Raw genomic sequence first — 13,638 nt, forward strand, 5'->3', positions numbered from 1 at the left:
ACTGCCACGACTACTACTACTACTGTATGTCCGAATTGACCAAGATGGGATTGCTGCCCGGGGAGATTGAAAGATGGCTAGTTTTAACTGCGGCTTGATCAGGTGGAGTGTACTGGATCACTGATATCTTCCTCGACCACTGGTTACTGGATCCCTTGGTGGGTGAACTGTCCGAGAACTGCAAGCAGGCCGGTCATTCGCCGAGCCGTAGTCTTTGAGATACGACTTAAAGCTGGTTCTGGCTGCAGGCTACGAAGGTTTCGGATAATTTGTCCTGGTAAAGTCGTCGGCATCGCCGTCTCGGCGTAAAATGTACAAATCGACTGAATCCTTGCAGGGTTTCGGCGTTCCGATCGTATAGTGCAGAAATGCTGAGCAAACAGAGCTTGTCTGAAACGTATCGCGAATTGTTTCGATGCAGTGTTGGAGGACTTTGAGGGAAAGCATCAAGCGCGGTTAGTGGCAGTCTTCGACTCATAAAGCGGATCTTACGGACTTTCTCCGCCTTGCTGGGTCTTGTGCGAGCAAACCATATTATAAGGCGGATCACTTGTCTCTCAAATCGGTTCAAAACACATTCCTGGGGCTCCGAATGCCCCCAAGCATTGAGATGAAGTGTCTACCATGACAGTGAGTGGTCAGTGGGCAGCCCAGTAAGCCGTAAACTGCCCGATGAATACCGTAGGCGTTCCACCTCGATCTCTTGGCACTTCTATCTCTAGAGGCTGGGCGGTTTGGGATCAGAAACTCTGTAGCAAACTAGCAATACAAGGCGGAATGATAGCCAGTACCACTTTCACAATCCCTGGCGACTCTATGGCCTATGCAGATGACGCTACGCCGTCAATTGTCGTGCCCACTGCAGTACTGCGCAGCACCTATAACTTGGGCATTGGCAACGCCGTGAGAATGTAACTGCCACGCGACAGATTTGACTTTCTTCTAGACTTTTTGCTCGGAAATCTCGTGGCCGCCACGTTCTTCACCGCCCACCGCGTCAGCGTCGATAGGATGCAAGCCAACCGGTCGCTCCTTGAATTTCGTGGCTTGTCTCGGTGGCCGAGCTCGGCCAGACCTGCATATGCCCTTTGTGTATGGAAAACGGCAGGCGATCCAGCAGTTCACCTGTCACATTGACTTACTGCAGGTCAACAAACCAGAGCTGTCTGGAGTCTGGACTGGTTCGAAACTCACAAACCTCCAGAGGACTAGACATTTTGGATGGATCAACTTCTGCTGTCGACTATCTCAATTCTGCATAGCGCGCGCATCCTTCCATCTTCGAAGAAAAAGTCAATACGAGAAAGTATGCGCCGCATGTGGAGTCTCTGAGAAAGCCCGATTCCCTGATGGCCCTAACCCAAATTTGAGTCTTCGGCAGAGCAGTGGCAACCTGGTAAGTCGGTACTCGGTAACTAACTACCTAACTAGTAGTAGTCTTAAGTTCTCACTATACTACTGCTTGGGTAGATTCCGATCATGTTTTCCGGCTGGATACGGTGATGCAAAGTCGAGAATAACACATCCACTATGATTAGTTGCTTACTCCTCTGTTCCATTTCTTTCATGTACTGTCTGAGGCGGCGGGCCGGACACCAATCCCGGTCCGGGATTCCAGACAAGCTGCAGGAAACGTACGGGGCATTGATGTTTCATCGTGCATGAAAGAAGATGTGGCCTACGCGGGGATGTGCAGTTTCAGATTGGCAGCTTGAACCCTAACGATCCATGCGCCCCGACACCTGTCACACAGTCAGCAGGGATATTTACAAAGCTACTGCAGGAGTAAGTTATTAGGAAGCTTACCATGGGCGTCTGGTTGCTAGTGTTGGTGGCAGCCTCGGATGATCAAGTCAAGCTCTCTAACATTGTCAAAATTCGGCATTTTCTCAGCTTCGACCGCCGCTTTCTTGAATTGATTCGGGATGCAACTTTCGGACGTCGGATCAATGAAGCGTTTTACATAACCTAACGACTGGGAGACGAGGCCGACCGTGTTGAGATAAGATGCCAGGTACTACTCTCTTATATCTTCTAAATTCAATGCGTTACACTCAGCGCTTGAGAAACACTTTTTGTTTTCATTTTACTTCAGACCTGACAGGCTTGAGCGCCATGTGATACATCCACTACTACCTCTAAGATCTAGCTCTTCATACTTCCAGTTAACTTCAGTTCGGCCCGGGGCTGTTGCTGTTCCCTATCTAGCGACCTTAGCCGCTCGTTTAGGGGGATATCGCCGAGAGCTTGCAGTAACCTGATATAGTAAGTAGTTGATGACCTGATATCGTAGTACTTGGAACTAGGAACTACTAACTACTAACTACTAACAATGCTTGCCCAAGTTGTATAAGTTGCGAGACTGCTATCCTTGGTGTGACTTTGAAGGCGTTCTTTTCGCGGCAAGATGGCTTTCTATCAATTGCCGGCGTGTAGCTACATCAAGTCACTGCGCAAGATTGGTGGTCTTGTTATCCCACATTCAGAACAGTCAGGTTGCCAGACACCCTGGCAAGCAACCTTGACATGATTGATTCGAGATCCAGTCCTTCAACTTACTCAAATAAGTCAGCGCGAAGAGGAGAACAGATGGAAATTGAAACTGGAATAAAGTCAGCATCTCCATATGCCTTTTCGAAAGAAACGGATGCTTATGACGAGGTAAGTGATAACAGCAGAGAAACTCTTTACACTGGGTCACGGTGAAATTACTTCTGTTCACGAGGTGATGCACCAGCCTCGGCACTTCAATCATCAGAAAATGGAGAGATAGACGACACGGCCATTCCGATGCCAGCACGCCATAAGTCCCTTAAAGCTTGGTGACTCGAAGTACATGAATCATGTCGATGGGTTCAATGAGAAGATCCATTTAGAGCAAAGATCATCTCAGGTGGCCATCTGCTCGCGGTAATAACCGCGTGAAGGGTTACCCTGTCACGGGACACTCGCTCTTGCCTCAATATCACATCGCACCATAACCCCGCTCTCGATCAACTACCCTCATGTATATTTTCTCATATTCACTTCCAACTTAGGACCCTATCTAAGGTATCTTTGAGTTGTTGTTTCCTCTGCACCATGAAATCCTCTGACTCAAAGAACCTGGCGGAAGACGCCGAGGAAGAACCATCGGAGCCACTTCCTGGGACTCAGGCAGGAAATTCCAAGCCACCTCTCATGCAGCGGCCAAAGAGCTCGGTCGTAGATATGACTGGCTTTTCCTTCGCAAAACCATCGGTCCAACAAAAAGGCTTTGCACTGAAGCCGATTCATCGTTCGGCATATCACCACAATATGCCAGCTCGAGGCAACGCCAAGCCACAACGTGAAGTCAGCAAGATCATATCACCTCAAACCCAGTGAGTGTATTCTTTCTTGCTAGCGGTAAGCAGTTGGCAGTCTTCTGACCAGTCTTCTTCTAAGGGAGTCACTTTTCTCTCGCAGTAGCCCTGTCCGGCAAGATATGCAGCATCCCCTTCAGGATGGCAGTCCGTGTCCTCAGCCAAAGAGCTCACTCCCCACACATCCCACACTTCCCGAAGCTCGAGTATCTCCGGAGCTCGCTGAGATAGTCATGCTGTCGGATCAAGAGCATGGGGATTCCGCCGGCAAAACCGGAGCTGGTGATCAGGTACTGGACGTTGACATGGTTCCATCAATGCAGACGAGACACGGCAGCAGCATCATGGTATGTGCAATCCCAACCGCAACGTCTCATATTCTGACAAGAAGAAGACCAAAATACCCTCAAACGGCGACACTCACGCCGCTCGAGGGCACTTTCTTAAAAAAGCGGCGACACAGACGCCGTCTCTCGCTAAGGTGTTGAAATCGAAAGATGAAAATCGAGTCTCCAAGACCCGGCTCGAAAATCGGAAGGCTGCACCTCGACGTGAAGGGAGATCCAACTCGAGCAACAAGACGGACATTGTCTCGTATAGTGAAGAAACATTGTTCGAGATGCTCATAAGAAGAATGAGGCAACGGGAGGAACACGAAATTGAGATTTCCAACAGCCAACGTCGAATCGAGGCACAGAACAAAGAACTCATGGTCGAGAGAGAAATGTTGCACCATCGTCTAGAGGAGACGCAACTGGCCGTAGGGAAGAAGCAGGTCGAAGTTGATAAAGCGCAAAGCTGTCTCAAAGACTGGAAGCTTAAAATCAGAAAATTGAAACAAGTCATTGACGAACTGGGACGAGATTACGAGCTACTGCGTGAAGATCATGAGCGATGCAAGGAGACGGCCGCTGATCTGAAGCAGGAGAAAAACAATCTCTTTCAAGAGATCAACGATATGAGGCTCGCTATCAGTCAGATTGAAACGGTTACCGACCGACAGCGTGAGAAGATTGCAGAAAAAGACCAACAGATTGCCCTGTTGGAGCAGGCTCTGTCACTGGCACAAGAGCAGATTGATTGTAACAAAACGGATCTTCTGACTGAAAGAAATCGCAATTTGAGGCTGGAATCGTTCATCCAGAATCACGCTCTTTCCCAGACCAAGCAAATGAGACAAATCGAAGAGCATCAGGTGAAGGCAATGCAACAGCTCGATATCATGCTCAAGGCAATTGCCACCAACGGACGCGGCTTCAAGGATGAAATCCTCACAGCATTGAACAGCGCCTTCGGCCAGGTTCATGATTTCACTCAGACTCTCAGTGAGAGAATTTCTGATGAAAAGACTGAAATCCATGATTTTGCGGAGATCATTCGAAACATGACATCTCAGTAAGCGACACTATCACGGATGAGAAAAGCAAAACTAACTGATCGTGTTCAGAGTCGAAAAGATCACATCATGCCTTGGCGATGGAATTGAAAGTAATAATAAAATTAGCTCTCGAATTCTTACTGGCGTTCAAGAAAGTTTGCAAACCATCAAGGCGCAACTTGTTGGTCCAGAGTCAGAAATTTTTCAGCAACTTACCAGCTGTCGCTCGGAATACGGGTCACTCAGGGAAGAAATATGTGCAGTTGACCCTGTGCTCAACAACATGAACACTTTCCTGGATGCCGTGTCTCGCTCCAACGAGACTCTTGCACTTCGATTCCAAGAGTTCGACGGTAAGTTGGAAGAAGTGAAGGCTTCAGTTACAGGCCATGAGAGGGATCATAAGCTGGCGGAAAGGATCGCCAAAGATGCGAGCCTGAAGATTCAGATCGAAGCATTATCATCGGCAGCTGAAAGTCTCAAGGAGTTGAGCCGAAATAAGGACTTTAATATTGTGAAACTACAAACGTCGCTTACCGAAGCGGAACAGAAATTGAAACTTTCGGAGGCTCGCGTGCATGACTTGCAAACTGAGCAGACAGCCTTGAGAGGCACCATTGAATTGGAGGTGCAGCAGGTCCGGCACGACATGACCGCTGAACACAACCTTACCCAGAAAAAGTCGGAGGATCGATTGAGGCGAGAGTTACTGGCTCTTGATGGAGAGATGGAAAACAATTTAGAAGAGGCGGAGCTGACAGTGACTGAGCTGCGTGACGTAAAAGATGCTCTGGTAAGCTAGGTACCCTGATATGACATGCGAAATATGGCTGTTGCTAATGGAACAGAAGGCTCAAGCCATGCAGTCACTGAATGACCATAGGACTGAGCGCCAGGTTGAGGTACGTTTCATGTTTGAATTGAAGGACCCGAACTTATAAGCAACAGGAACAGGCAAAGAACCAGCAGATTGAAGAACTCACTCAACTCTGCGCTGAGCGCACGGCTCAAATTGAAGCTCAGAAGGCCGAGATAAAGAAGTATCAAGCGGCTGAAGCGGACTCGTGCCGTGAAAGAAACGATCTCCAAGAGCAATTAAGACAGACGCAGGAAAGGTTTCACGAGCGTGAGCAAGCCATGCGATCTCAGGGAAATAAACCAGCGCATGTCGAGAACAGTCCGGCAGGAATCGTTCCATTCTCCCAACTGAACAATCAGTTGTCGCCGACACGAAATAAATTCGAGGAGTCTGCGGACTTTGCGAGCTTGTTCATGTCTGACGAGTTCTTGCTTTCTGCAGCTGGTCATCAGACGAATAAGGAGAACGAAAAAGATGCTGCTCATGCCGGTGATCCTCGAGATTGCAACGAGAACGACAATTCTGCCCGAGGTGATGAGGTAGACACCTCGAAAGTGTTCGACATACCTCAGGATACGGATTCAGACCTTCAACGAGCGAACAAGAAGCGCAAGACAGTTGACTTTGTGCAGTGTCAAAAGCAAAGCACTGGGAAATTGAGCGAGCCAGCTGCCACGGAGACTAAGTCCGCTCAAGGCGGCAAACAAGATACCAAAGGATCAGTGGTTAATGCCGCTCAGCCGCCGGCCAAAGTCACCAAACATGCAACTAAGTGGACGTACAGTCGAATTCGGGCTTTGGAGACAGAGATGCAACAAGGACAGCCCTCGACGTCCGGCCGAGCGACGTCATCTGCGCACCGTCCAGGCGTAAGAGGTCTTGTCTCAGCCTCGAGCAATCCAGAAGCGGAAAGTCGTGCCAGCGGTGCTGGCCGGGGAAAGCGACGTTCCAGAGGTTAGTTGGAGTTCTTGGATCACTGCCGAACTGGTCTTGCTAAGTACCCCTCTGCCGCTCAACGCATACAGGCGACCACTATAATGCACGATTCAATCAGGAGCGCGGAGCAGGGTAGTGTTTTTGCGCGTCCACCTGCAAGCAGCAGCTCTTAGTTTAAGGATTCCAGTTTGACATTACCTAAGAACATAGCCATCTGGCTTGTTCTGTCGATGCGAAAGAAAGAAGAAGCAATAGCCACGCATGCGACACACGTGCAGCATCTCATAATCGTGTTCGGAAAGGGGGTTGTTGAGCAACGGTGCTCATCACCTCTCAACCTCATGTAGCCTACATGTTATCATGCGCAATTGAAACAGCAGACTGTGAACCTCACAAGGACAGAACCTCCAAAAGCGGGATATCAAGTGGTATTTTTCGAACTTCAAAGCCTAAATTCGCGATGCTTGTAACGCCGAGGGAAAAGAAAAAATTCCAAGAGAAGTGAAGCGATACCAGGGCTGGGCTCTCGGCTCACTTTGCGGATAGTATTGTACATGTTTGAGCACTCAACTCATTAGTTCTTGCCATTCTCAACCAGCACGTATCATGGACATGCTCGGAATGCTCGCAAAGCAGGATCAAGGTCCTTTACAGATGCAGAGAGAAGGTTGAGGTATTCGAGTAGGATCTGATGCCCTCTGTCCATCATGCGGTCCGTCGAAGACTTGGATGCTGGTCCGGGAAAAAAGATGATCGGCGTGATAATGGTAGGAGGTATAACGGAAAATCAGAAGAGCGGTCGAGTTTATTTCGCCTTTCCACCCTTGGTCGCCTCGAGGAAAAGCACCTTCTTCTTGACGACAGGATCGTACTTGAGCATGGATAGCGGTCGATGCGTGCGGGGCCGGATCATGGTGCGGTAGAAGCCAGTCATGGCCATGGAGATCAACCGAACGGTGATAGTTCGGGACTTTGCTATTTCAGTGAAAAGGGAGTTAGCACTCTATGGAGAATCACGTCGGCCGCAACGACCAAGGTGACGGCCGCTTGCTCGTTTTGCGATGTGAAGCTAGCTGAGCCGACGGTGTGTCAAAGAAGATTGCCTGCATTGGCGCGCACAGAACCAGCAGTCCTTCTTCGGTGTAGGAAGACTTTTTACCCACCTTTCTTCGCCATTGTGACCGGGGTTTGCCAACGGAGTAATCGGGCGATGATCCAACAACTTTTCGATGTCGCGGCCACGGACACGGACAAATTCATCATCCTCCGGCCAGAAGCCGGAGAGAATCACGTGATATGTGTTGCTGAGTCAGCCGGGCATGCTCCCCCCGGAGTCCCGTCCGACTGACTCCAGCCTGGAGGTCACCCATACTCCTATAGTGATACTTCGGTACTGCAGGTACTACTATTGCCAGTGCCTGCATTAATGGAGATAGCCCGAGTGACAAGACTGGAGTGCCGATGGACGCCCTGGCTGGGCCGTCCACCTTGACAACTTGACGACTCCAGCTCGGCAGCTGACAACCTGCCTGCAGCTCCATCCGGACGTCGATTGAAAGGCGAAGTCTCTTCCGCGGGGTCATTTGATTTTAGAGAAACAAATTGAGCTTGATGCTGTCATACCCAAAGCAGACAGAAGTGCTGGAAATTGTGTTGCCTTGATATGGTCGAGTTCATCCGGATCAAGCGATATGCCGGGCAAGGTGGCTGGATCTTGCATGACAAAGTACAACCTGTTGACTGTTGATTCCTCAGGGATCACCATGCGTTTCTGGGCGCATCAGTAAGACCGGTCTTATGTACAGTATTCCGGGCAAAGCGCCGGGCAACAAGCAGAAGTATCCGGCGAAGCACACCGGTGACGGTGCAGACTGCAGACATGTACGGTCTGCATGTACTATATGACAACATATGACAGGCAGTGGCACCGCAGGCTTCAGATCCTCAGCACTTCGTCGATGCAATCGAGTGTCAACGGTCCGGCCTGGGCTTGAGTCGAGCTGTGACGACGATCACTCCTCGTCCACCGGTACGTTCCCTTAAACCATCTCATACATGATTTTACGCGTACAATTGATGCTCCTCATTATCTCACCTGCCTGAGTGGTAGGTGGGATATGATGGTTTGTCAAACGACGGGTCGGGGCAATCAACAAGTTTGATCGGATCACCGAAGTGGCCGACAGTTCACAATCTTGCAGCCTTGATTGGCCGAGACAAGAGGTTGCATCGGTTAAGCTTGTCTGACAACACTAGTCCATAAGAGGTTAGATCAAGGTTCCTCCTTCCCCATGAGCTAAGCTTCTTTAGGCTTGTCGTACTCGCGTGGATCCTACTGTACGTCGGGCAGGAGAAGGTCAATTGAGAGTGTGGAGGAAATGAGAACGTGTTTGTTGTTTAAGACTGACATCGCGGGTTGAAGAATGCTTGCGACTTGACTTTTTGATCTCTGACCTGCTTGACCATCGACGGACTTGGTGTTTCCATCACTGCTCAATCTACAGATCATGGCATGATCTCCACCAACCCCACAGTGCACGGCCAATGCAGATATGGAGAATGACCAACAAGGACTTCACTCATGCTGACCAGTAGTTGAGTCAGTCAATTTGGATCTCGGAAAATCTTGCTGCTATGGATCTTCACTCCAAGGGACGAAAGCTCAGGCTCGTATTTGCCTATGCCTCCGCAACAGGGGTAGACGCCCCGAGCGGAGGTTTCATCAGGGCGAAAACGCACAATTATCTTCCGATCTTACCTCGCACGTGGGTCTCCTGAGTCTGACCCATTTGACATGTGTTATGACCTATCCTATCCGAGCTAATGCAACTCGCTTCACGGGAATCACAGCGATTGTCTTGCAAGGCCACACCGGGCGTTGTTTGGGGATCCATAAGATTCAAGTCAGTTCCGCCGACTAGATCACCGGACCAGCAGATCTGTCCAGCAAGATAAATAGCAGGTCTTGTCCGACCTCACATCACATTTCTCATATTCAGCACCCGGCAGTTGAAGGTACACCGGTGACTTTGCCATGGCAATCAAATTCTCGGCCCTCGCAGCCTCTCTAGCTCTGGTTGCTCCTGCTCTGGCGCAGAGTGTCAATGGTGCAGATTATAATCATCCAACGGCTGGACCTCCCGCAAGCTTTTTTGCGGCCTCGTCCACTGTTCCCGTTGCAGCCCTCAAGAGCGCTGCTGCCAAGGCCAGTGTTGCGGCCAAGGACTCGACTTATCCTGTGAACGGTGATAGTGGGGCTGCGAAAAGTACAATTCACGGTGACTGGAGTGGCTTCAGTGAGGTATGGAGCTCCTGGATCAAATGAGATTGTCTCTGCAGAGACTGGCAATGATTTCGCCACCGCTGACTTTTGTTAGGGTGCTGCTTTTGTCTGGGTGGCTGATATGGACGTGGACTGTGACGGTCTCGACTACAAATGCAAGGTGTGTTTGCCACTGGCTCCTGTTCAGCATTCATTACGGTGTATACAATTTACGGTCCCCAGACGGGCTGACATCTCTTCGTTTGTTTTTCAATCTAGGGAAATCCCGATGGCCAGCCCGGCACCAATTTTGGTGCTCTGGCTGCCTACGAGGTACCTTTTATTGTCATTCCCGATAAGTTTGCCACTACTTACCAGAGCGTTCTTCCTGGAAATAACGTCGGTGCAGTCATCTGGTATGTTTGATCACTCTGAAGTGGATAGCAGGAGGGGGGGAAATAAATGCTTCAATGCTGACAATCACTCACACATCTTGACAGTAACGGCAAGATGTTCTACGGCATCTTCGGCGATACCGATGGCGACACACCTCAAGTGATCGGAGAAGCTTCGTGGCTGATGGCACGTACCTGTTTCCCCAACGATGACCTGAATGGAAACAGTGGACACGGCGCTGTTGATGTGACTTGTATGTTGGCTGTGATCACATCTCTCTCACTCACGCGTTCTTTCTTGTCTCAACCCATACACTGACCAGTCGTTGAAGATATCATGTTCACTGGGAGGGATGCCGTTCTGCCCAGCAGTGCACTTAACAACAACTATATCACCAACTTCAGCACCCTCCGGTCCATTGGAGATCGGCTTGTTACGGCTTTGGCTAAGAACCTCAACCTCATCTCGGGTGGTGGGTCACCCACCACTTTAACCACCACAACTTCCGCCTCGGGAAGCAGTCCAACCGGAACGACCTGCGAGTGGGCCGGCCATTGCGAAGGTGAGTCCCAGCTAATCAAAGAACCCGATGAGTGTCAAGTCACTCACCAATCAGCTGCTAATACACGGAAAATTTACAGGGAGTTCCTGCTCTTCTAATAATGATTGTTCCGACGTCTTGGTCTGCAAGAGTGGTAAATGTACATCGGATCCTTCGGTGGTGACTTGCGAGTGGGCGGGACATTGCGCTGGTAATTGAACCTGTCCCCTTCTTTCCGTCGATCTTAATCTCTGATTCCCCGTCTTCGGTTTCGAGAGCTGGTATGCTAACACTGACTTGAATAGGTGCTCCTTGCTCGTCGTACAACGACTGCTCTGGTACTCTGGTCTGTAAGAGCGGGGTGTGTTCTAGCTCTTGAAGAGTCTGACAGATGGGGTACCCGAGAGGTTGGGAATGCATTAGTTGGCCCATGTCAAAATCTGTGATCGGCTGGGTGGTTTTTTTGGAAGATTGGCTGCGCAAGAATGAATTGGAAAGCACATATTTCCGCATTCGTATTCACTATCCATTTTTCTGGCAGTATAAAATGCTGCATCAGATCTGCGTTTGATACGTCCCGGGAATATTATGTCTTCATTTGGAGTGAATCGTCACAAGAGCATCATCGAGTCGTAAGGAGTTACTGGCCTTGCGAATCAGGTTATCGGTGCGGCCACCGGAACGAGATGCTTCAAATTGAACGAAAACCCCCTTTGTTTAATGCAGTGAGCCTCGGGTTTCAGCCCAATCATTTTGCGAGCCTCCTCGACTCTGTGATTGTGATCAAAGTCCCAAGGGACATGTTGCTGACATTGATATCAGACACCAATATATACGTCTTTCTGTATTTGTGCGCAAATGAATACAGTCATAAGTCCAGATCTCCCGCAGACGTATGCCCATGACACAACACGGAGGTGCCACCTAGCGGGAGTGGAGTTGCTTTTACATGAGGTTCAAGTACCTCGTCTAGGTTTCCTTAGGGATGACCTGGTAAATAGATAGAATCTCCCAAATCAGAAGGATTTCCGTCCTTGCTGGAATCAGGTCAGCAATCAAAGATCACGGCAACTCCGCCGCGCGGGAAGAAAGACATATTCATGCATAGCATATAAACACGATATGCGAGTCCACATCCAGCGCTCAAGGGAGTCACCTGACCGGAACGACCTCTATCGCGCACTGGAAATTTCTATTTCTGATTTAGAACGGTTGTTTTAAGCCAGACGGGGAAGGGTCATTCGTGCACGGGAATGATGTATGGGCCGTGAAACTGGATGCTCGAAACGGGCGGCTCTGCCGGGGACCCCTTGATTCTCAATTAAACTCAGTACAATCGAGTATTCTTGGTGGGAGTGTGGGGGGAGTGGATGCGATGAGGCTCTTTGGGATGTGGGGGCGATCCATACTTGGTTACTTACAACTCTAGGTGCCAGATCATCTGACGGACAATCCATCGACCTAATCCAGGAACTGTTACACACCCTGTAGGTATGTACAGCACTACGCAACTACTGTAGGAGCGTAGTCAATACTGTACTAATGTACTTCTACAGTACAAAATCCTCCTTTGCTCATACGAGCTTGAAGCAGTTTGCTCGCTTACATGCCCCCTTCATCTCGCTCTCTGCTGCCACCGCCGCCGACGCTGCTACTATTTCAAACTCTAGCCTGAGCCCTTTTCCGTAATTAGCAACAATCGCCGTACCATCCAGCAGTTTATCAGATGATTCAGATGACTCGACTCGAAACACAATAGCCGCCCCCAATAGTACAGAGGGACCGAGATAGGGGGGGGGGGGGGGGGGAAAGGACAAAAGTAAATCAATGTATACAAATTTTCCTCCTCTGAGGCCCTCGCTACACTCTACACTTCTGTAAATTTCTCAAACTTAAACCACTGTTTAATTGCAATCTGCAAACTAATCCAGGAGCGTAAATACCGGTAATTGAGGTAGCTCAGCGGTATGGGTATTGTAACCTGTTTAAGCCTAGTCGCTCCGCCAAATAGTACGCCTTGTCGAAACACCGCCACACTCTCTCGTACTTTGTACGAAATTCAACGCCAAATTAGCAGTCCTACCGGTTTAGTAGTGGCTCTGTCACGACTGAGTCCTGACCATTATGAAGTAGTAGGTCAACCGACATGACTTTCACACATGTGTCTACGGGAACGTCTACCTTGAGTACTCGCTAGTCGCTACTGTGACAAACAAGAGTCCAGCATGGAAACAGTCGCCCAAGCACCTCACCCAGCTTTACTAGCCAAGTGATCGAGGAGATACCTAGGGCCCCGCTTCCGTGAGTCAGACCGAGAATATCTCCCCCTGCGTAGGTGTGTAATTCCTCGGTGTATGTAGGTGTCTACTGCAGGCACCAGCGGGAATGGACTTTTATCATGCAGATCGGTCGGGGTCTCGAATCGAGGTGTGACGCCTTTTTAGGTAGCTATGTACCAACTCATGACTCCAATAATACTCTCGAGTTCGGGATACCACGCCCGGCAGGTAAAGTGATGGTCTGTTAGTCGGTACTTGACATTACAGACAGGACTTGACGTGAAAAATGACCTTTCTTATTCTCTGTATTGAGTGCGTGCCTATGGACTCTGATTGTGTTGATCCGAGAGCTTTCGGCTGGCACAATCCAATGACATGGTAGTTGGTCCTTGGTAGTGGTCCTCGGCAGGCAGATGGGCGGGTCTAGAGATACTTGTGTGTGTGTTCCCGGCCGACCATGACTCATGTACAGTTGTACATAATTGGAGGAGCTCTGCGTATCGAGCCACTGGCCCCACTGTTGACATTCAGATTTGCAGACCAAATGAGTGTCATTGCATTTATCATGATTTGGTATCTCTAGAGATGACCACACAAAGATTGACGACCTAGGTACTCATCATCGGCATACTGCATCTCGTGA

General features: G+C 49.6%; 4 protein-coding genes across 4 annotated transcripts; 2 read left to right on the plus strand and 2 right to left on the minus strand.

Moving 5' to 3' along the window:
* Positions 1-942: 942 nt before the first annotated feature.
* On the minus strand, positions 943-1,216 carry N7539_001069 (uncharacterized protein; the record flags this gene model as incomplete). Its single annotated transcript, XM_056930673.1, has 2 exons — positions 943-1,075; positions 1,143-1,216. The coding sequence occupies 2 exons, from the start codon at positions 1,214-1,216 to the stop codon at positions 943-945; spliced, it is 207 nt and encodes a 68-aa protein (XP_056794966.1).
* A 1,865-nt stretch (positions 1,217-3,081) lies between these two features.
* On the plus strand, positions 3,082-6,540 carry N7539_001070 (uncharacterized protein; the record flags this gene model as incomplete). Its single annotated transcript, XM_056930674.1, has 6 exons — positions 3,082-3,362; positions 3,448-3,691; positions 3,739-4,739; positions 4,792-5,515; positions 5,571-5,624; positions 5,677-6,540. The coding sequence occupies 6 exons, from the start codon at positions 3,082-3,084 to the stop codon at positions 6,538-6,540; spliced, it is 3,168 nt and encodes a 1,055-aa protein (XP_056794967.1).
* A 782-nt stretch (positions 6,541-7,322) lies between these two features.
* On the minus strand, positions 7,323-7,693 carry N7539_001071 (mitochondrial 54S ribosomal protein bL33m; the record flags this gene model as incomplete). The annotated part of the gene is made up of 2 exons (XM_056930675.1): positions 7,323-7,492; positions 7,681-7,693. The coding sequence occupies 2 exons, from the start codon at positions 7,691-7,693 to the stop codon at positions 7,323-7,325; spliced, it is 183 nt and encodes a 60-aa protein (XP_056794968.1).
* A 1,858-nt stretch (positions 7,694-9,551) lies between these two features.
* On the plus strand, positions 9,552-10,835 carry N7539_001072 (glycoside hydrolase family 75 protein; the record flags this gene model as incomplete). The annotated part of the gene is made up of 5 exons (XM_056930676.1): positions 9,552-9,818; positions 9,895-9,960; positions 10,059-10,195; positions 10,280-10,428; positions 10,498-10,835. 5 exons carry the CDS (start codon positions 9,552-9,554, stop codon positions 10,833-10,835), a joined length of 957 nt encoding a protein of 318 aa, XP_056794969.1.
* Positions 10,836-13,638: the final 2,803 nt, after the last annotated feature.

Source organism: Penicillium diatomitis (genome assembly GCF_028827545.1).
Source record: "Penicillium diatomitis strain IBT 30728 chromosome Unknown utg000001l_segment0_segment0, whole genome shotgun sequence".
NCBI classification, from domain to species: domain Eukaryota; kingdom Fungi; phylum Ascomycota; class Eurotiomycetes; order Eurotiales; family Aspergillaceae; genus Penicillium; species Penicillium diatomitis.